The sequence below is a fragment of the Otolemur garnettii genome, unplaced genomic scaffold (assembly GCF_000181295.1).
Source record: "Otolemur garnettii isolate 467f Iridium unplaced genomic scaffold, OtoGar3 scaffold00038, whole genome shotgun sequence".
Taxonomy (NCBI): Eukaryota; Metazoa; Chordata; class Mammalia; order Primates; family Galagidae; genus Otolemur; species Otolemur garnettii.
In genome coordinates, this window is record NW_003852433.1 from 12203885 (window position 1) to 12225212 (window position 21328).

Here is a 21328-nt window from a genome sequence, read left to right on the forward strand (position 1 = left end):
GCCTTAGCCGCTTGAGCCACAGGCGCTGAGCCTTGTTTTTTATTGAATATATTTGACTAGTGAATCTTCACTGCTAAGTTGGTCCTTCTGTTTTAGCTCTAAGTGGCACCTTAAGTCCTGGTACTGGTTAATGTTCTGAATACTGCCTGTCCCAAATGTGGAAGGTCACAAAAGTCAATTTCTGTAATATGGACTAACTCACAGTTGGTTATGGGTTTGTGCCCAGGAACCTGAAAAACATACCTTCTAGAACCACTTTGATTTGACATCTTTTTTGAGATAGAGATAGAGTTTTGAGGTTGGGAATGGTAGTCCTGCCTCTGCCTGTTCCAGGGATCTCTCTCCCTTCAGGCAGTCAGAGTGCTACCCATGGGTTAAGGTATGGGTAGGTTTCCTACTAGGGAACCCAAGAAGCTGGGGGAGCTGGTTGACCATATCAGTTTTACTTTTTCTCAGAGTAGAAACCAGGAATTGAGAGATTATCCATACTATTGGTGTTTGGCAGAATTGAGTTGAGAGGTATCACAGATGTGAAAGTCCGTTTCTTTTACTGTCTGCCTGGAGTTTTCCCACTTGACTGTGGCCTTGGAAACTGTCTTATCCTCATACTTGAGCTCTGGGTTGTTGTTGGTAAAAGATCTTGGTGCTGTATATTTGTTTTTGTTTTTGTTTTTTGCATGTGTGGGAGGAGGAGAGAAGCCAGCTTTGCTTCTGCACCATTTTGGAACCCAAAGTCTTTCACAAGTAGCATTTTTAATGATTGCTTATTTTCCATATTTAACCATTCCTGTATTGCTAGATATTTAATCTGTCTCTACATATTTACTATTACAAATAAAGTCATGGGGCTCAGCGCCTGCATTTCAGCTGCTAAGGCACAAGCCACATACACCAGAGCTGGCAGGTTCAAATCCAGCCTGGCCCTGCCAAACAACAAGGACAACTACAGCCAAAAAATAGCTGGGTGTTGTGGCAGGCACCTGTATTGGGAGGCTAAGGCAAGAGAATTGCTTAAGCCCAAGTGTTTAAGGTTGCTATGAGCTGTGATGTCCTGGCATTCTACCGAGAGCAACATAGTGAGACTCTGTCTCTAAATAAATAAATAAATAAAGCCATGGTAAACATGTTTACATATAATCTTTTTTCTACCTTTCATTTTTTTAGACATAGATTCTTAGATGTAGTATGGATATTGCCAAATTGCTGTACAAAAAAAATTATACTACTTTTCCTTTCAGCAGTCATGAGTAGCTTGTTTTCACTGTACCCTTGACACCTTTATAAAGTAATGATTTTAAAAAATACTTATGTGAAAAACAGTGCCGTGGTTGTTTGGGTTTTATTTTAATATCACTTTAGCTAAAGCCGTCTTATAGAATTAAAAGATTGAAAATAGAGTTACCAGAATAGGTTGATAGTTTTTCATTATTTTGAAGTTTTGAATGATGACATAACACTATCAAAGATGCCATACGTACTATGTTATATACATTATAAAAGAGAGAAATGTTTTAAAATGCAAATTTTTAAATTTGGGGCTGTGGTAATACCTGTAATGAATTGAGAGTTTCCTCCTGAAAAGGTAATTTCTGAAAGGGTGATTTCTAAGTGACAGTATAACTTGACCAATATAATGGTACATCCTCTTAAATTGCTGACATGCATTTGGGATATGGAATTTTATATCACTGGAAGGAATTAGGCCTTAAATTAAGTTTGGCATTTATGTATTCTAAAGCTAGGGTTTCCCCTTCCCATTCAAGAAAGGAATTCATGCCTTCTTCTCCTCGTTAGCATATCAGAACTCAGTTTATAGGCTTTTTTGTTTTCTATTTGTGTCTTTAGATTGTGCCTTGCCAGTACATGCTGCAGACAATGAAGGATGAACAAGTTTTCTACATTCAATACTTGAAGTCCATGGCATTTTCGGTGTACTGCCAGTGCAGGCGACCTCTGCCTACACAGATCCACATTAAATCCCTTACAGGATTTGGGCCTGCGGCCAGCATTGAGATGACCCTCAAGAACCCTGAGGTGGGTATTGGCAGGGAAGAAACTTCCAGAATGAATACTTTTATACTGAAATGCAAGCCAGTAAAGTATTTTATGTAGCTCACAGATTGGTTGCTTGGTTGGTTGCTCTTCTACTTTTATGTGAGAGTTTGTACTTTATTTCTTAAGCTAAAATAGCGAAGATACTTCTCTGAATTTTTAAAATTTTTTGAGAAAAGAAGCAATCAAGTTTTGCTATTTTTTGATGTAGGACCTAAGGCAACAATGTATTTAATCACTGTTATTATTAATATTCAAATTTCCTAAGTTTATTTTATTCTTTATTTTTCTAAGTTCACTTGTGTCTGAAATCACACTCTGTCTTCCCTAGCTCCAGTTTCTATCTTGAGACAGCAGTTGTTTGTGTTGACTATGCAAGGTCATTTGTTATACATGTCCTTACAGGGAGTTACTTTCTCTCCTTGTCTCATGGCTTCAGTATATATAAATGAATGCTTTATCTCTTTGTCTTTTTAAGCCTCCATTATGCAGATATGTGTGCATCTCAAAAGGAATTGTACAACACAAAAGCCAAACATGTTTTAAACAAAAGTTTTACACTTCCTTTGATTTTCTAATTACTTTATAGAGAAGATAGGTGTACAAGGCAATATTTAGAATCTTTAAAGCCTTCAAATATCTGTTCCCATAACTATTTAACGTGAAAAATACCCATTAGTAAAAGTCAGCAAACACCTCTTCATAATAAGAGAGTTTGTAAACACCAACTGCTGGTTTTAGTTGGCAATGTAAATTTTTCTGTAAAACTCTCCCTTTTATAAGTAAAAGCTTAGGAAGTAAACAGTGATATGAGCAGTTAATATTGTTTTTGCTGTAACTTGGTCCAGGTTGGCTTGGTCTCAATGGAGAAAACTGCTCATCTTATGACCTACATTTCACTTTGGTCTTATATTAAATGTCTATTTTTGAAAGTTTTAGTTTATTCTTTGAGTTTGAGTTTTTTTATTTTTGTGAGCATTGCATCTGTTTTCTTTTTTAGCTATTTCTATACTTTAAGAAATGTTTCTATTTCTTATTTTTGTCTCCAGAAATTATGAATTACTACTTTTATAAACCATAGAATGCTTAAGTTCTTTACCTCTTTGTGACCATTCTGCAGTTCACATGCAATCGTTTCTTGATGCTTTGGTAAGAAGTTATCACACTTTAGAAGGATAACTAATAATATCCTGCATTTTTAAAGTGGAGATCAGAGGCTGACTACCTACTATTAAGTTACCCCATGGCATTTTACTACTGTACGATCTAGTATACATAAAGGTCTTATTCTAATATACTGGCAGAACATCATCAGGAATTCATAAGATAAAGCTGAGCTCAGATTTAAATAAATGGCAAAAAGACTTCAAGCAATATGGTTTTTTCCTTCCCCATTTGCTTGGAGCAGGAATAGTAAAATAAATTATTTTACTTTATTTAAAAACAAGAGAACCTAATATTATAAGTATTTGCTCAGGTTTGTAAATTTTTGTCTGCACTAAGTTAATGATTGGTTCATCAGTACTGCTTTTGCAGCATTGTACTTTCATTCAGTAAATATAATTGGGCATCTCCTGTGTACCGGGTGCTGTATTAGATACTAAGGATGCAGTGGTGAACAAAACAGATAGGTACCTGGTTCCATATAATTCAGATTTTCTGGGTGGCACAATTTGATGCAAGCAAACTGCCACATAAGAAGGAATATTTTGGGGGGAGGGGTCTGTTACGCAAGTATTCAAAGCAATCTAATTGCTATTTCAGTTTTGTTTTTCAGGGATTATCTAGCATCTCAAAAACACAGTTTGGGAATCATATTTCATGTATTGTTTTATCACACACTGTCACATCTGAAATACTTAACCTTTTGTTTTACACAAGACTTCAGGTAAACTCACCTGGACTCTTTCTTTTTCTTCTCTTTTTTTCTTTTCTTTCTTTCTTTCTTTCTTTTCTTTCTTTTTTTTTTTTTTTGGAGCTAGAGTCTCACTCTGTTGCCCAGCAGAGTTCAGTGGCATCATCATAGCTTACTGCAACCTCAAACTCCAGAGCTCAAGCCATCCTTCTGCCTCTTCCTCTGCCTCTCAAAGTAATAGGATTATAGGTGTCAGTGAATACACTGAGCTTGAACTCTTTTTCTTTTTTTAAATAAAGCTTTATTAAGATAGTATTCATACATTGTAAAATTCAACTTTTAAAATTGTACAATTCAGTGAGTTTTTATTTTATTTATTTATTTGAGACAGAGTCTCAGGCTGTCACCCTGGGTAGAGTGTCATGGCATCATCATAGCTCACAATAACCTCTAGCTTTTGGACTCAAGCAATCCTCTTGCCTCAGTTTTTCTATTTTTAGTAGAGACAGGGTCTCGCTCTTGCTCAGGCTGGTCTTGAACCCATGAGCTCAAGCAATCCACCCACCTCAGCCTGCCAGAGTGCTAGGATTACAAACATGAGCCACCGCGCCCATCCAGTGCGTTTTAATATACCCACAGAGTTGTACAACTGTCACTGCTGTCTAATGTTAGAACATTTTCATCAACCCTAAAGAAGTTCCTTTCTCATTAATGGTCACTCCTCATCCCTAATGTATCCCCAGCCCCCCAAGCTCTTGACGACCACTATTCTACTTTCTGTCTCTATGGAATTGCCTATTCTGGACATTTTGTATAAATGGAATCATATAAGATGTGATCTTTTATGTCTGATTTCTTCTGTTTAGCATAATGTTGAGTCTCATTTATGTCATAACAGGTATTAGCTTGTCATTTCTTTTTATGGCTAAATATTGTTTGGATAATACTACATTTTGTTTATTCATTAGCTAATGGACATTTGAGTTGTTTCCATTTTTTGGCTCTTGTGAATATGTTGTTATAAATATTTGTTTACAGAGTTTTTGAGAGGGCATAGAATTTTCGTTTTCTTGATAAATACCTAAGGGTGGAATTTGGGGGTCATATGGAGAGTGAATAGACTAGTGGTATATTAGCTTTACAACTTTGAATGAGTCATCTTGAATTTTGAATCCTTAAAATGAATGAATTGGATTATGTTACCTCCGAAGTCCCTTTTAGCTCTACATTTTCATCATTTTATTATTCTTTTGCCTTATACTATATATGAAGGGTTCAGCAAATATATGACCTTGGGCTGAATCTAACCTACTTGTTGTGACCACTTTGCCAAGAATGATTACCACATTTTTAAAGATAAGAATTTGTGACAGAGACTCACGAAGTCTAAACTTTATTTAGTCTTTGGTCCTTTATAGAAGTTTATTGACTCCTGTTAATAATTTATTAAATATTAAAATGTGTTTGATAGCTATCAACAAAGATGACAGTAAATCTGGTCAGCTTTATCTAAAATATTTGTCTTGAGTAACAGCTAATGCTTTGATTTCTAAAATTATATGCACACAGAGACACATAAAATATATGCATATTGCCAGGCCTTGTGGCACACACCTGTAATCCCAGCTACTTGGGAGACTGAGACAGGAGCATCACCTGAGACCAGGAGTTTAAGGGTGCTGTGAGCTGTGATTGCCCCACTGCACTCCAGCCTGGGTGACAGTGTAAGACCCCCATCTCTAAAAAGAATACAAACACCCTGAAAAGTGCTCAGTTATAAATATATTGCTGTATTAATTTTCAGTAAGTAAAAAAATCTCACGTAGGAAGTACAAAAAACAAACAAAAAGTAGTACAAGAAACAAAAACATAAGCAGCATCCAGAGGCCCTTCTGATCTTTTTCCAGTCACTCTATGGGTAGCTACTATTCTGACTTCTCGTAACACAGCTGCTGTTCTGCCGCCTTTGTCTGTTTTGAACTTTATGTATATTAAATCGTACAGTTTATATTCTTTTCTGTCTGGCTTCTTTTACTCAATCTTGAGAGTCATTCATTTTGTTACTTTCAGTTTTTTCATTTTCTTCTGTGTTTAATAGTCTGTTCATGTGATTGTGTCTTAATTTATTACCCATTTTACTGTTGATGGATATTTAGATTATTTTCAATTTGGAACTATTACAATACATATTGTTATGAATATTCTTATACCTGTCTTTTGGTTAACATGTATATTTATGTTGGGTCTTAGCAGGTATGTGTTTGTTCAGGTTAAGCAGATATTGTCAATAGTTTTCCACCAGCAAATTATACATAACCTTTATCACCAGCAATGTGTAAAAATTCTAGTTGCTTTACTTTTTTGCCAATACTTTGTATTTTCTCTCTTTTTTATTTTTAGATATCCCGGTATCGTGGGTGTGTTTTATCTCATTGTGGTCTCAATTCCCACTTTCCTAAATGACTAATGAAGCGGGGCCAATTTACTTCCTAAAATAGTAATTAATAAAAAAATATTAGCTTGATTGTATGTCCTAGTTAATCTCACTTAAACAACGATTTTGTTATCTGAGTTATCATTTTGTAATATACATAGATAGTACTAGAGAGAGAGAGCGAGAGAGAGAGAAACAATCTATTGTCATTACTGTCAGTTCTCTTCATTATTGTTCTGGGTTTTATTGTAAGCATAAAGGTGGATAGCTTTGTGTTGATACTGATTTTGATTTTGATTTCAGCGGCCCAGCCCAATCCAGCTTTACTCCCCTCCCTTTATACTGGCCCCAATCAAAGACAAGCAGACAGAGCTGGGAGAGACGTTTGGTGAGGCAAGCCAGAAATACAATGTGCTCTTTGTGGGCTATTGTCTATCTCACGACCAGCGCTGGCTTTTGGCTTCCTGCACTGACCTCCATGGAGAGTTATTAGAGACCTGCATTGTAAATATTGCTTTACCAAACAGGTGAGAAAGCTTGATGTTTATGGTGCACGTAAATTGATGCTGTGCCTTTCCTCAAATGTGAATGTTTCCAGTTTCCTGTCTAAATGCAGCAGCTACAGGATGGATTATTAATTCTTTGGAATTTTCTGGTGTTTATCTTACTAAGTAATAACTTTGATTCATCTAGGAATTGCTTTTCCATTTCTTTCTTTTTTAGGTCACGGAGGACTAAGGTATCTGCGCGAAAGATTGGACTACAGAAATTATGGGAATGGTGCATAGGAATTGTCCAAATGACATCTCTACCCTGGAGAGTTGTGATTGGGCGACTTGGGCGTCTTGGCCATGGGGAGCTTAAAGGTGAGAAATTCTTAAAGTACTATGCACAGAAAACAGAAGAAAAGGGCTAAGCTAGTATCATTATGGAGCTAAGAAGGAAAAATTTTAAATTGGTAGTAAGAACAAAGTAGATTGTATTTTCTGATTCTTTTATATGTATAGGATAAACCACTGGTTCTTAAAATTTTCTTTAGCAGCAAAATCATTTATCAAGGTAAAATCTTGAATATTGAACCCCAGTATACAAAAGAGTAAAAAAGTGTTTTATTACTATAAAAGTGATAGTAAATTCAAATTTCCAACATTTGTTTATTTATTGAGGCAGCAAGAAGTTAGAGGTTACAAAGACAGAACTGAAGAGAGAAGAACAAGTTTGTTTTAAGACAAAAGTTTATATCAGAGATTATACAGCATATTTGAAGTCATATATGAACAGCCTTTAATTGTTTTATTGATAGTAATGAATTTTATATCTCTTTAGTTTTTTTCATGGCACAATAGCAAGAGAATTCTGTTTCAGGAGGACAAGTAGTTGCAAATAAGAGCAGTTTTTATTTATATTGCCACTATTTGGTTTTCTTCACTCCGGAAGCTTGAAAGAGCAGATTTTTAAAGTTGAATCCCTATCTCTCACTGCTTGTTTTCCTTATCATAACAGTCAGTCAAGAAGCACTGAAAGTAATTGTAGCATAACATAACTGACCATCAGCAGCTGCCTCACCTGGCACTGAGCCCAGCTCATTTATCATCATAGTCTAGCTGCTGCTTTTTTTTTTTTTTATTAAATCATAGCTGCGTACATTAATACTATCATGGGGTACAGTGTCTTGTTTCTATATACAGTTTGAAATACTTTCATCCAACTGGTAACATAGCCTTCATGTCATTTTCTTAGTTATTGTGTTAAGACATTTATATTCTACATTTAGAAAGACTCACATGTACCCCCATAGGATAAACCATAGACATGATCCCACCAATCACCCTCCCTCCACCCATCCTCCCCCCCCTTCTCCCCTTTCCCCATATTGTTGGGCTAAAAGGAAAGCTATAAATTAGTTTCATAATAGGGTTGAGTACATTGAATACTTTTTCTTCCATTCTTGAGCTACTTTGCTAAGAAGAATATTCTCCAGCTCCATCCATGTAAACATTAAAGAGGTAAAGTCTCCATCTTTCTTTATGGCTACATAGTCTTCCATGGTGCACATATACCATAATTTATTGATCCATTCATGGGTCAATGGGCACTTGGGCTTCTTCCATGACATAGTCTAGCTTCTTGTATTGTTTTATGTGAGTGGTATGAATAGGCCTAGATTATTTATTAAAACCATGTTTAATTAATGCTATATTTATAAGAAGTTCAATATCTGCATATATATATGGGAGATGGTTCTTCTAGGGTCTTCACAAAAGCAGGGGTTATGTCATAAATTAGCTTGGTGGTTTTCCACATGTAAATCCATTAGAACAGAGTCAGCAAAGTTTCTTTGAAAAGAGTGTAAATATTTTCAGCCTACAGGCCAGATGGTCACTGTTGTGACTATTCAGTTCTGCCATTGTAACCTCAAAGTAGCTATAGACAATGCCTGAATTAATGGAGATGGTTGTATTTTAATAAAACTTTATTTGAAAAAACACAGGTGGTGGGCAGGATTTGGCCTGTGGACAGTTGACCTTTACAATAGAGTGTGCACATTGTTTCTTTATAGGAAATGGATATGAGGTATTTGTGGGAATCCCTGAAATAAAACCACTGATACACATTTAACTTGCATTATTGGAAATGTCCAAATATAACCCGCTTTCTACAATGTGAGTTAGATTTGTATCACATTTTTACGGTTTAACAGCAATTTATATAAATATTATGTAACATGCATTAAATAAGTGTTGGGTAGGCATCAATTTTTTTTGATATTTTATACTATAGGCTCATAAAAAATAATGACCTTTTTCATTTTTATTTTCTTTTTAAATTTTATAATATTTAAAATTGTGTTTGCTTATAAATTTTTTTATCACTATAAAACAAAAACCTTTTCATTTTTTAAAAAATGTCATACTTATAATGAATCTTGTATCAAGTGCTTGCAGGTCTGATACGTTAGGGGATTCATCATTTTATTTCTGTCAGAATTTCTATCTTCCTCCCTAGTCTGCTTTTTAGTCAATCTTATTTCTTGAAGGCTTTGAGCTATTCTTAACCCTTGGGGAAAGTAATACTATAATAGAAAAGAAGAAGGGAGATAAAAATGTAGTCTAATAGTCTAGTCATTTGATGTTTGGGGAAATTATTAAAGCCATCTCCTTCCCTTGTATGATTTTTAGAAAGGGCATACTTTTCTCATCTCTTAGAGGACAGGTTGTGAGTGTGACGGGAGGAGCCCGTCAAAAATAGAGGGAAAATTTCAAGAATGAAAATATGAGAAGAACCTAGTGCATATGTAACCTATTTACTAATCTATATAGCTCCTTCCTTTAGGGATCCAAGGTCCGTGCCACATTGTATTTCTATGGACCAGTGTGAGATAGGAGCCCTTAGATTTCAGAGTCAGTTTTGTGAGTTTCTGCTTTTTATCTCTGGTGTGTTCATGGTAAAATATACTACCTTTTCCTTCTTGTTTGGTTTGGTAAGGAACTTACTTAGATCTGTTTGATTTTCTGTGGTTTTAAAACATGCATTCTTCATGTTCCTGCGTACTTTTTCTTGAGACAGAGCCTAAAGCTGTCCCCCTAGGTAGAGGGCCATGGCATCACAGCTCACAGCAACCTCCAACTCCTGGGCTCAAGCAAGTCTCCTGCCTCCGCCTCCCAAGTAGCTAGGACCACAGGCGCCCGCCACAACGCCCGGCTATTTTTTGGTTGCAGCTGTCATTGTTGTTTGGTGGGCCCGCACTGGATTTGAACCCACCAGCTCAGGTTTATGTGGCTAGTGCCTTAGCTGCTTGAGCCACAGGCACTGAGCTGTTCCTGGCTACTTTTAATTCAGCCATTTCAGTTTGAGGCTCATTAGGAATATGAAAACATTTTTCCATTCACCTGATTTTAAGGGGATAAACAGCTTATTTCAAAAAAGTGTAGAGGTAGAGAAGTCTGCAGTGGAGTGGCCCTTCATGTAGGATGTGATCTGATAGCAGTGTGCTGCACAAGGATGGTGTGTCAGGGAGATCAGAAGAGATCTTTTCACTTCCCAAAGTAACATAACCCTCAGCAGTTCTCCGATTAGACCTAATATTTTTGTTCAGAAGCAGTAACAAACATTAGAAAGAAAACAGTGCACACTTTTCATTTTGAAGTACTAGTGTGGCATCACTTAGAGCCCTTCACTCACATTCATAGTTTGTGAGGTCTTTTGGTCTTCTGTAAGTGGTGCCTCTTCATTTCTGCTGCTTCTTGTCTTTCATGGAAACAACCAACCTACCACAGTAAATAAAAATGAGGTCCAGCTCTCTCTCTGTGAAACTGTGCTGTTATCCTAAATTTTATACTATTGAGAGCTCTTAGAATCATAGCTATTGACTCTTGCCTGACTCTGATTTGTTATTAGTATATGAAGTTCATCCTCCAAAATACTGCTATAGTAGTTACCATCATGATGCATATTTGAATATCCTTTTGAAGATAGTTATTTCATAGAATTATAGTTGGAATCTCTCTAATATGATTGAGGGTGAATGGTGAGGCAAATAAGGGTAAAGCATTTAGCACAGTGCCTGGTACACAGCAAGCCCTCAGTAAATGTAGATGTCGGTTGTGGGTGGCCATTTGGGGAAGAATCACCATTTGAGAAAGAAGAGAAAGGATAGAGTAACTCACCACTAGGATCATCCAGAAAAAGCATTTAAGTGCGCTGGATTCTCAAAGGTCATTCCAGACATGACTTCTGCCTATAGAATAGTAGGCCTTTGTTCCTTTGTTAATGAGGTGTAATAGAAGTCAAGTAACATTTTCTTTATAGCAAGGAGGGGGGAACCTTTGCAAAGCCATATTCCCTTTAGGGTCCAATCATGGAAATTCAATTACCAGGCAAAGCTGATAAAAAGCTCAAACCTCTCTTCAATATGAATTTCTAAACTCTATTATGACTGCAATATTTGATTTCAGATTGGAGTATCCTCCTTGGAGAATGTTCACTACAGACAATCAGCAAACAGCTCAAGGATGTGTGCCGGATGTGTGGAATCTCTGCCGCAGACTCTCCTTCTATCCTTAGTGCCTGCCTGGTTGCCATGGAGCCCCAGGGGTCTTTTGTAGTGATGCCAGGTAAATTTCTTCTTGTCAGTTTCATTAATTAGGTATCACATCAGTTCAGTCCACTCAAAATTAAGTCCACAGACAAGTATAGAATAACATTATAAGAGAAGATTATACTTTGGGCTCAAAAGTAGAAAACATTTGCCCTCTTCTGAGGGAGTGTTTTGTGATGTTACTGTTTTTGCTGACCATAGCTTATGAGAGAGACTGAGTTTAGGATACTATTGAGAGCTCTTAGAATCATAGCTAATGACTCTTGCCTGACCCTGATTTGTTATTAGTATATGAAGTTCATCCTACAAAATATTGCTAAACTAGAAAGGGCAAAACATTTAGCACAGTGCCTGGTACACAGCAAGCCCTCAGTAAATGTAGGTGTCAGTTGTGGGTGGCCAAAATATGTAACAACAGAAGTAAAAAAAAAAAATCTGGCTGATTTTTGAAAATCAGCAACTAAGCTCGTTTGTCATTTTACAATTAAGCAATTTTATACTTTTATTACCTGCTTTTACCATCCAGATATTTCTTTGATCAAGTGGGAGACCCTGTCCCCTTAGTCCCAGTAAAAGGTAGTGTTGTGTGAGAATGGGATTACTTTCATCAGCAGTGAGAGGTACTTTACCTTCATTAGATCTTAGGTTACTACAGTTGCCTGCACCACTTGGGCAGTTACTTAACTTCTTTATGCTTCTATCCTTATCCATAAAATGGAGATGATAATTCATATCTCAAAGTGGCTGTGATGACTAAATGAGGTAGCATGAAGAAAGACTTCACAAAAGCTGGCATGTAGTAAACATTCAGTACTGTAACATTTACTAGTTTTATGGCACCATTTCTATTGGATTGCTGTCATTTAGGACAATGGTACTTCATAAATTGTGACTGACTACACAGGAAAGGAAAGTGGGGATTTATTTTTAGAAATACTTACTGTATACATAATTAAAAGATATTTAGTGGTCTTGATCCATTTTTTTATCTTAACCTTTTCAGTGTGGAATGATGCTTAAGTTCTCATAGCTGTATGTTCTGAGTCAGTTTCTCTGAAGATATTTAAACAAATTGGGCTCCACTTTAAATATGTATCCATTGTGGCAGTTGGTACCACTGTAGATTGGGCCCTCTGTAAGCCTGATTTCCAAGGTTGTTTACTGCTACACAAGGGGGATTGATGGAATTCTTTTTTATAAAGATGCTGTCACAATGGGCTCTGTTTTTGGCCGAAGTACTGCACTGAACATGCAGTCATCTCAGCTTAACACCCCTCAAGATGCTTCTTGTACACACATCTTGGTGTTTCCAACATCATCAACCATCCAAGTGGCTCCAGCCAACTATCCCAATGAAGATGGGTTTAGCCCCAACAATGGTGAGTGGAAGACCCAGATCTGGGGTATGGAGTCATCGGGCTGCTGGAAGTTTTTCTGTGTTGTGATAAACAACACATGAAATATGAAGAATGGATTGAAAGTTTGGGAAACCTTTTGGTTTTAAGCTTTAATTTGTCTATACTAGTACCAAGACAAAATAAATACTTTCTTTTCTTGGGTAATTAACTTTCTTCTATTTTTCCTTAAAGGCAAAAGTATTAATAATATCTGTCAGACAATATCCTGCATATAGGTGCCACTCTTTTGATAAATATTTGATGACCTGATTTGAAATGTTTGAAATACTAGGCAATGTGAGGGTAGTACTTTCCTTTAGCTAGTCGTGAGGAATCTAATTTGCTATAGGGTAACTCCTTATTTCATTATTCTTAATGGAATTTTTTGGTTTGAATATCTGTTATAGCATTTCTTAAGAAATGACTATTTATGAGCTATAAAGCACTCAATATTATTTTTGTATTACTTTTGAAGAATTTTAAAAGCTACCAGCATTTGCTTATGCTAAGTGGGGAGGGGGAGAGGATACCAAATTGTATCTATGATTTGATTACAATAGAATAATGAGTATATGAGAAAATGGAATAATCATAGGAATTATTCATGGTGGGTGATGGTTTCCCTTTTATACTTTTTTCTCTTTTTTTATACTTTCTTTCCAGATTTTCTACTATGAGTACACCTTTTATAATGTGGGAGAGGATTCTTAATGAAATATTGTGCTTTGATCTGCTTTTGGAATAGGCCTCTAGTTTCAAGGCACCTATTAACTTGCATTCTCTCAGCCTCCAGTATTTTATTTTATTTTTATTTTCTATTTCCAAAATGTATTTTGGGGGATGGTTTCCCATCCATTCAAGCTACTTCAGTTACTTCTGAAGGAACATCCTTCTGTAAGCCTTGCTTTTTCCTCTATAAGCTGGCAGAGGACAGTAGAGCAGCCAACACACGCTATTTGTACGTGGTGGTTTTATAGCATCCTAGTCATTCCACACCCACGAAGTAGGAATTGGGGCTCTGCGCCAGTCACTACTTCTTATGTTTCTTCTTCTAGAGAGAGATAAAGAGGATCCTTTGCAAGAAGCATGTTCTTGTGGGGAGGCCGTCACCACCAGAAAGGGCTGCCTCCAGTATTTTAGATGCTAGTTGTATACTTGTTGGATGATGTCAACTTTAACTTTGTTTAATGATTAAATTGATTCCTTAGTGGTTTTACCATGTTTTTATGTGCCTTTGGAGGCCTCGCAGAGTGTGGGGTTTTACTTTATACTCTGTATTTTTCCATTTTATCAATATTTCACGTTGGATCATTGGGGAGAGAACAAATGAATGAATAACTTGCAGTGCCTTGCACCAGTAGACACGCATTGCATCTGGCTGAGTGGTTAGCAGCATGTGTTCGTAACAGCCACTGGCTATCAAAGCATGATATTGGTTAAGTTGGAGGTATATGTTATTTTCTTAAATTTTGTGCTTTTTTACCCACCTTCTCTCTAGATGATATGTTCGTTGACCTTCCATTCCCAGATGATATGGACAATGATATTGGCATATTAATAACTGGGAACCTGCATTCCTCCCCCAACTCCTCCCCAGTTCCCTCCCCAGGCTCTCCTTCTGGAATTGGTGTGGGATCTCACTTCCAGCATAGTCGGGTAAGGATGATTTGAAGTGTGTTGTTGAAAATAAATACAGTCTTCGGGAAAATATCCTCCTGACATATGATGATATTTTTTTCTACATGCGCCTTTCTTCTTGATGGTCTAGGTCCTTGGTAGAAGAGAAAGAAGTATGGGAAAGTGACTGGGTTCCATTTTGAATAGAATGCAGGCAGTTGAAAGAAATATGTTATTCCTGATAAATAAGAATTATCAGAAGAGTAGTCCTATTATAGATGCAAGGGTTTGTGATTGTTTGTTCTCTTAACAAAAATTACTTCTATTTGCTTGTTGCCCCTAGTTATTTTTTAATTTCAATTTTTTTGCCAAAATAGTGGCTTTCCACTACATGTGGTCTTTTGGATCCTTGAGTGCAGCCTTTCGACTGAGTCCAGAACAAATTCTTTTAATAAAGGGATTTGTTCAGTGAAGTTTGGATCATTTGGGATGCCACACTTAGGAATCTAGAGGGCTGTGTGTGGCCTCGAGGCCACAGGTTCCCCACCTCTGGCAGCCCTGCTTATCTAACATGCATAGTAATTGTGTTAATTGAAGAACATGTTGTAGATGGTTGCTTGTTCTAAAAGGAGCCTGACTGTTCCTTTCATGTCACAGTGCAGTCATGTATTCAGTCCTGTTCTTTCTGGCTAATCTGCAGGATTATTGGCTAATCTGCAGGAATGACAGTGACTATCGGAGGCTGATCTTACTACATGTCTAGGTCAATACCAGAGTAGGAAGGAAAAATACCTGAGTAGGAAGGAAAAAAATACCAGAGTAGGAAGGAAAAAAACAGACTTTACAACTGCTTTCAACTTTAAATATCCCAGGAATATTGGAGGTGGATTGATAGAAGATATCAGAGTTCAGAGATTCTGCCATAGTTGTGGTAACTTTGTTTCACAGCTATAGATGATTCATGAGTCATCACTGTATTGCATTCTTTACTGAAAATGTTACAAGATTGAGGGGTTAAGACTTAGAACAATAGCCATGCTATCTTAGACTGAGCAAGTATGTGTATATGTAACTCTGGTTACACTCATTCATTTGGACACACAGATGGAGGGAAAAGACTTAGATTTCCTTAGGGTGAGACTTCTATTCCTAGCACTGAATTCATTGAAGGATGGTCAAGAGAAAGAAGATATAAACCTTACTTTATTCATAAAGCAGGTAAAACCGGGGAGGGTAACCAAGATTCCTCTCATGTTACCACCTGCACGTTCTAAAAGGAAGAGGGATTAAATGTCTTATATCCTTTATGGTTATTTCCCAGTTAATGACTATTTGTTAATTGGAGATGTTGTGTTAAGAACCAGAAACACAAATTTTATCTTGGATAGTTTAAAATTAGGATTAATTCAAATTCTGGAGGCAAGCAGCACATAACAGCTGAGAATGCACTCCCTGGAGCCTGGTAAGGAGAGCTCTCAATTCAAGCTCTGGGGTCACTAGCTCTGTGACCTTGGGCTAGCTGATTTCACTTTTCTAAGCCTTAGTTAACCTTATCTGTGAAATGGAACTATTTGCAAGTACTTACCAGTACCTGTGGTTGTACTTAGTTTATCCATTAACAAAGAGTTAGCGACTGAAGTGTAATGTTGGTTTTTGTAAAAAAATAGAGGTTGTACTGTGTTTTCTCCCTTTGTTAGAGCCTTAAGCACTAAAGTCTTAATTGAATGTCACAATTTAAATAGCACTGCTCTAAAGCTAATCAGGTGGCCCTTTTCAGTCCTGAGCACCTGCAGCCAGGTGACCTCAGCCAGAGGCTTTCAGCATTTCCTTTTTCTGAACCGTTGAACATTCTCTGATAGCCAGTCAAGACATAACAACAGGGGAAAGAATGCATTCAAAGTGGTGGTAATTTTTTATTTTTTAACCAATTCAGAATTGCTATAATTTGATATGTTAGTTGATATTTATTTTTTTCCCTCTAAACAGAAGATTTTTATAAACAAATGAATTGCTTATGGTGTTCATAAAAGATATTTTTAATTCTTGAAGCTAGCTTAAAAAATTAAAGATGAGGAAAATATCAGTTGTGGAAAAGCATAGTAAGACTCTTAGTGGGAGTTCTCTTACTGAGGGGATTGCTAGAAATTAAAACATGGCTTTATCCTGAGCAGAGCTCACACAGCTGGCAGATCAGTGTTATCGGTGCCTTGTTATGTTGTCTTGATCATCAGTCTTAGTTGATGACAGACAGTCAGGTACCCTTGTGTATTTTTTGGTTGGTTGCAGGTGAAAGGTTGTGTGAATATGGTGGAGGCTTCAATATCAGAGATTGCAATCTTTCCATTTTATTTTGTTACATAATAGTGCCATGGAAGGGCTTTTACATTCTATAGAAAAGAAACTAGAGCAAATGAATCTGTACTTACTCAACTGAGTAAGAGCAAATGAATCTGTACTTACTCTTACTTGTTAGTTTTGCTGATATCTTCTGCCTGAACTATAGTTTTGTCAGAAGTCTTTGTGTGCAGCAGAGACGATGCCTAACCCAGTTTACCTTTCTCGGTCACCTGTTGTTTTTCTTTTAGCTGCTGCCACAAAAGGGATTAGTCACCCACTATAATGTGCAGAATGAACTGGTGAATGTTCATTTTTAAAGCTTTATGATCAATGCTTATCATGCTCTTGGGATTTTGTTTTTCAGAGCCAGGGCGAACGTCTCCTTTCTAGAGAGGCACCAGAGGAGCTAAAACAGCAACCACTGGCTCTTGGGTATTTTGTATCAACTGCCAAAGCTGAGAATCTTCCCCAGTGGTTTTGGTCATCATGTCCCCAGGCTCAAAATCAGTGCCCTCTCTTCCTAAAGGTTGGTTTGGTGTCAATATTTGAAGTTTTTAAGGAATGAAAACTTAGAAAGTTAGAAACAAGATAGAAAATTCTATCTTGGCCACTGTAATTTTATTCCATTCACAATTTTTCTCATGTCTACTTATATTCTGAGGATATTTTAATTACAGTTATAAGGTGGAGAGTAAAATTTAGGAGAGAAACCCCAAACCATGTCCCAAAGAAAGAAATCACACATTAGCCCAAAGAACAGACCTTGTGGGGTCCCCAGGGTAAACCTAGTATGGAAATTTTAAGGGTTAAAAGGTCTCCTCCTTGCAATTTGTGTTAAAGAACCCAGAATGAAATCTATTTCTTTCTTTCTTTTTTTTATTTTTTTAAGAGACAGAGTCTCCTTTTGTTGCCCTCAGTAGAATGCCGTGGCAGCACAGCTCACAGCAACCTCCAGCTCTTGGGCTTAGGCGATTCTCCTGCCTCAACCTCCTGAGTAGCTGGGACTGCAGGCACCTGCCACAACGCCCAGCTAGTTTTTGTTGCAGTTTGGCTGGGGCCGGGTTTGAACTTGCCACCCTCGGTCTATGGGGCCGGCGCCCTACTCACTGAGCCATAGGTGCCACCCGAAATCTATTTCTTGCCCGTAGATTGTCAAAACCCCACAGTTTGGCAACATATTCTGTTGACAGGGGTGGGAGAAGGCAGACTCCAGTGTCGGTGGGAATGCTGAATGATAACCATCCTACACATTTCCTTTGTGGTGCATCAGTCCTGCTTCTAAGGAATTTTCCAGAGATACTTTGACAAAAACAAAAAATGACATATATAGAAAACTAAAAAAACCCCTAAATATCACTAAGGGACTGATTGAATCAACTATAGCACATCCAAACAGTGGATATTAGTCATTTATAACAATACAAGGAATATTTCAGTATTATCATCTTGTAGAATGGAGTATAGATTGCCATGGAATCATCTATAAGAGACGTATACACACATGTACACATATCATCTTATATTTTCAAAAAGAAACAGTGGAAGGTTAAATAAAAAATGTATAAGACGAAGCAATTTTCTTTTCCTAATGACTTTTAATATACTATCACATAAAATCAAGGAAGTTATATAACATATAACAATCCATGTATTAGAATTATCAGTGTGAACCTAGATTTATTTATTTTTTCCTGTCTGAAAAAGTATATACCTTTTTAAGCTCAGTCCACTAAAAAATCTTAGCAGCAGTAAACACCTCTATTGCCACAATTGTGGTTCCTAAATACCATTTATCATTCAAAAGAATGAAGATTCTTTGAAGAAGGGACTGATTACAGGGCTGAAGCAAGAAGTATTCAAGATGAAACTGGGACATCCTGTCACACCTAAAAGCAAAAGTATTACCAAAGATGATTAAGGTCCTATCAAAGGCCTCAGGAGTCACCATGGAAAAGCAGTCCTATTGGCCAAGGATAGGACAATTTAATCATCAAAAAGAAAGATGATAACAATTGATTGAAACAAATCATAATTGGATTCATAATTGTGCTAAGAAACAAAATGAAAAAAAAATTAGTCATCGGCTCGGTGCCCATAGCACAGTGGTTATGGTAACAGCTACATACACCAAGGCTGGTGGGTTCGAACGCGACCTGGGCCAGCTAAACACTGACAACTGCAACAAAAAATAGCCAGGCATTGTAGCAGGTGCCTATAGTCCCATCTACTTGAGAGTCTGAGGCAAGAGAATCACTTAAACCTAGGAGTTTGAGGTTGCTGTGAGCTGTGACACCACGGCACTCTACCAATGGTGACATAGTGAGACTCTGTCTCAAAAAAAAAAGTCATCTTTTGAAGCTGCTAGAGTAGCAACTCATTAATCTGAAAATTGAAAAAAGGAAAGAATATTGTCTCCTCTTTGCATATTAAATTTCTTAGTTATTTTAGTAAAGTAAACTGTGCTAAAACCATTAGGTAAAAAATTGATGGGAATCTTGTAATGGATAAAGTGTGCTGGTACCAACTGAATTAAATGATCAATCATCATATTACTTCCCCTGGGACAAAAGACACTAGGTGCCTTTGGACGTGAAACACTGGGAGGAACATAGCACTGGCTGTGGTATAATCTTGTGTGTTTCCCCATGCTGCAATGAAGTTACCAAACCTTTGCTTTATGGGAAATCTGGAGGATAGAAAAACATGTTAAACACAACTTCAGGAACACAAATCAGCCATATTCAGACCGTGGTGCCTTCTTGGGTTAGGTTCTTAAATAATCATTTAATCCTTTGCAACATGCAGGCCAGGTTGGCTCCTGATTTTAGTAAACCAAATGTAAAAAGGCATTTTTGTGGTAATCAGAAAAAATTGTACATGGGTTGCTGTGAGATGTTATTTTTATTATGTGTGATGATAATTACTGTTTTAAAAGTCCTTGTCTGTAAAAGATATCCACTGAATCATTTACAGGTGAAATGATACAATATTTGGGTTTTGTTTAAAAGTAATTTAGGAAAAAGAAAACCCAAACCAAAACACAAAGTGATGAATATTCATAATTGTTACATTCATAAGACCTTATTTTATAATATATACTATTTTTGTATATGTTTAGCCTATTTCCATTACATAAAATGTAGTAGACAAAAAAATGAGAATAGGCCCAAAAAGCTTGCTTCTCCCCACTCCACCTCGAGGATATTGAGTTATTTGGGCTTATACTGGGGATAACTGAATAGCTTAAATTTCATAGAGTCATGGAAACCCTGACTTTCTAGGACCTTAGGGAGCATCTACTTCTGGCAGACATGGCCTCCCTTGTTTGTGGTCATCTAGACAGAGAAGTAACTCTCTTTGTTCTTTCACCAGGCTTCACTGCATCACCACATTTCAGTAGCACAGACCGACGAACTTCTCCCTGCCAGGAATTCTCAGCGGGTTCCACACCCTCTTGACTCCAAAACCACATCTGATGTTTTAAGGTAGATACCAACTAGGCAACATTAGCTATGCAGTTTGAAACTATGCTCCTAAGTCTTGCTTTTCCAAGGTACTTTAAGTGTGGTATTTATGGATAAGATGCTGCCTTTGTGCTGTCACTACCTAGCCAGTGAGAGGTCCAGTCTTCTCATACACATGTGGGGCAGGTAGTGATAGGGTACAACATGATTTAGTCTAGCATGTCACAGACTGTTCTAGACAATTGCGATTGCCTTTGCTGTCCTGTTCATAGGAGACATTTCACTGATGAAAAGACGTCAGATTTAGGAGGTGGATAATTTGAACACAGTATCTAGAACTTAAAGCACTTTGCATTGAAAACATTTTTTACCCTTTCTGACATAGATTATATATTTAAAAAATGGCCATAAACATTCTTCATATACCTTGAGGAAATATGTCAGACTTTTCTAATGTTTTCTAACTTTAAAATGATTTGGAAATTATAGAGAATTATGTTTTATAGTTATACAGGGTGGCCATAAAATTCATGTGCAATTTAAAATAGTGTGCAGTTTAAAATTGCACATGGACTTGATGGCCATCCTGTATAAAAATCAAGAAATTGAACAACAGGCTCCCTGGAGGAACACTGTCCAATAGAAATGTAATGTGAGCCTCATCTCCAATGAAAATTTTCCTAGTAATAAAATTAAAATACACATTAAAATAGTAAAAAAGAGGTTGGGTGCAGTGGCTTATGTTTTTAATCTCAGCACTGTGGGAGGCAGGAGGATCACATGAGCCCAGGAGTTGAAGGTTATGGTGAGCTATGATTATTGTACCCACTGCAAGCCCTTGTCTCTTTAAAAAAAAAAAAAAAAATAGTAAAAAGAGATTGGTGAAGTTAATTTTAGTAACATGTCTTGTTTTACTCAGTATATGCAAAATATTTCTGTCCAAACATGTAACTAATACAAAGATATTCATGAGCTATTTTACATGCTTTTAAAAATATTAAATGTTTGAACTCCAGTGTATATGCTGTACACATTTCGATGTGGACTTGTCTCATTTCCAGTGCACATTGTGGT

The 21328-nt window shown here is 36.9% G+C and overlaps 1 protein-coding gene across 3 annotated transcripts in view; it reads left to right on the top strand.

Annotated features, from left to right (window-relative positions):
* MED13L (mediator complex subunit 13 like) overlaps positions 1 to 21328 on the top strand; it is a 303234-nt gene that overhangs the window by 278885 nt on the left and 3021 nt on the right. For all 3 annotated transcript variants that reach the window (XM_023513279.1, XM_023513280.1, XM_012805266.2), the window contains 8 exons: positions 1846 to 2034; positions 6645 to 6868; positions 7065 to 7207; positions 11297 to 11455; positions 12642 to 12818; positions 14335 to 14492; positions 17155 to 17316; positions 20163 to 20275. In XM_023513279.1, coding sequence (XP_023369047.1) covers positions 1846 to 2034; positions 6645 to 6868; positions 7065 to 7207; positions 11297 to 11455; positions 12642 to 12818; positions 14335 to 14492; positions 17155 to 17316; positions 20163 to 20275 — 1325 coding nt within the window. The remainder of the gene's footprint in view (positions 1 to 1845; positions 2035 to 6644; positions 6869 to 7064; positions 7208 to 11296; positions 11456 to 12641; positions 12819 to 14334; positions 14493 to 17154; positions 17317 to 20162; positions 20276 to 21328) is intronic.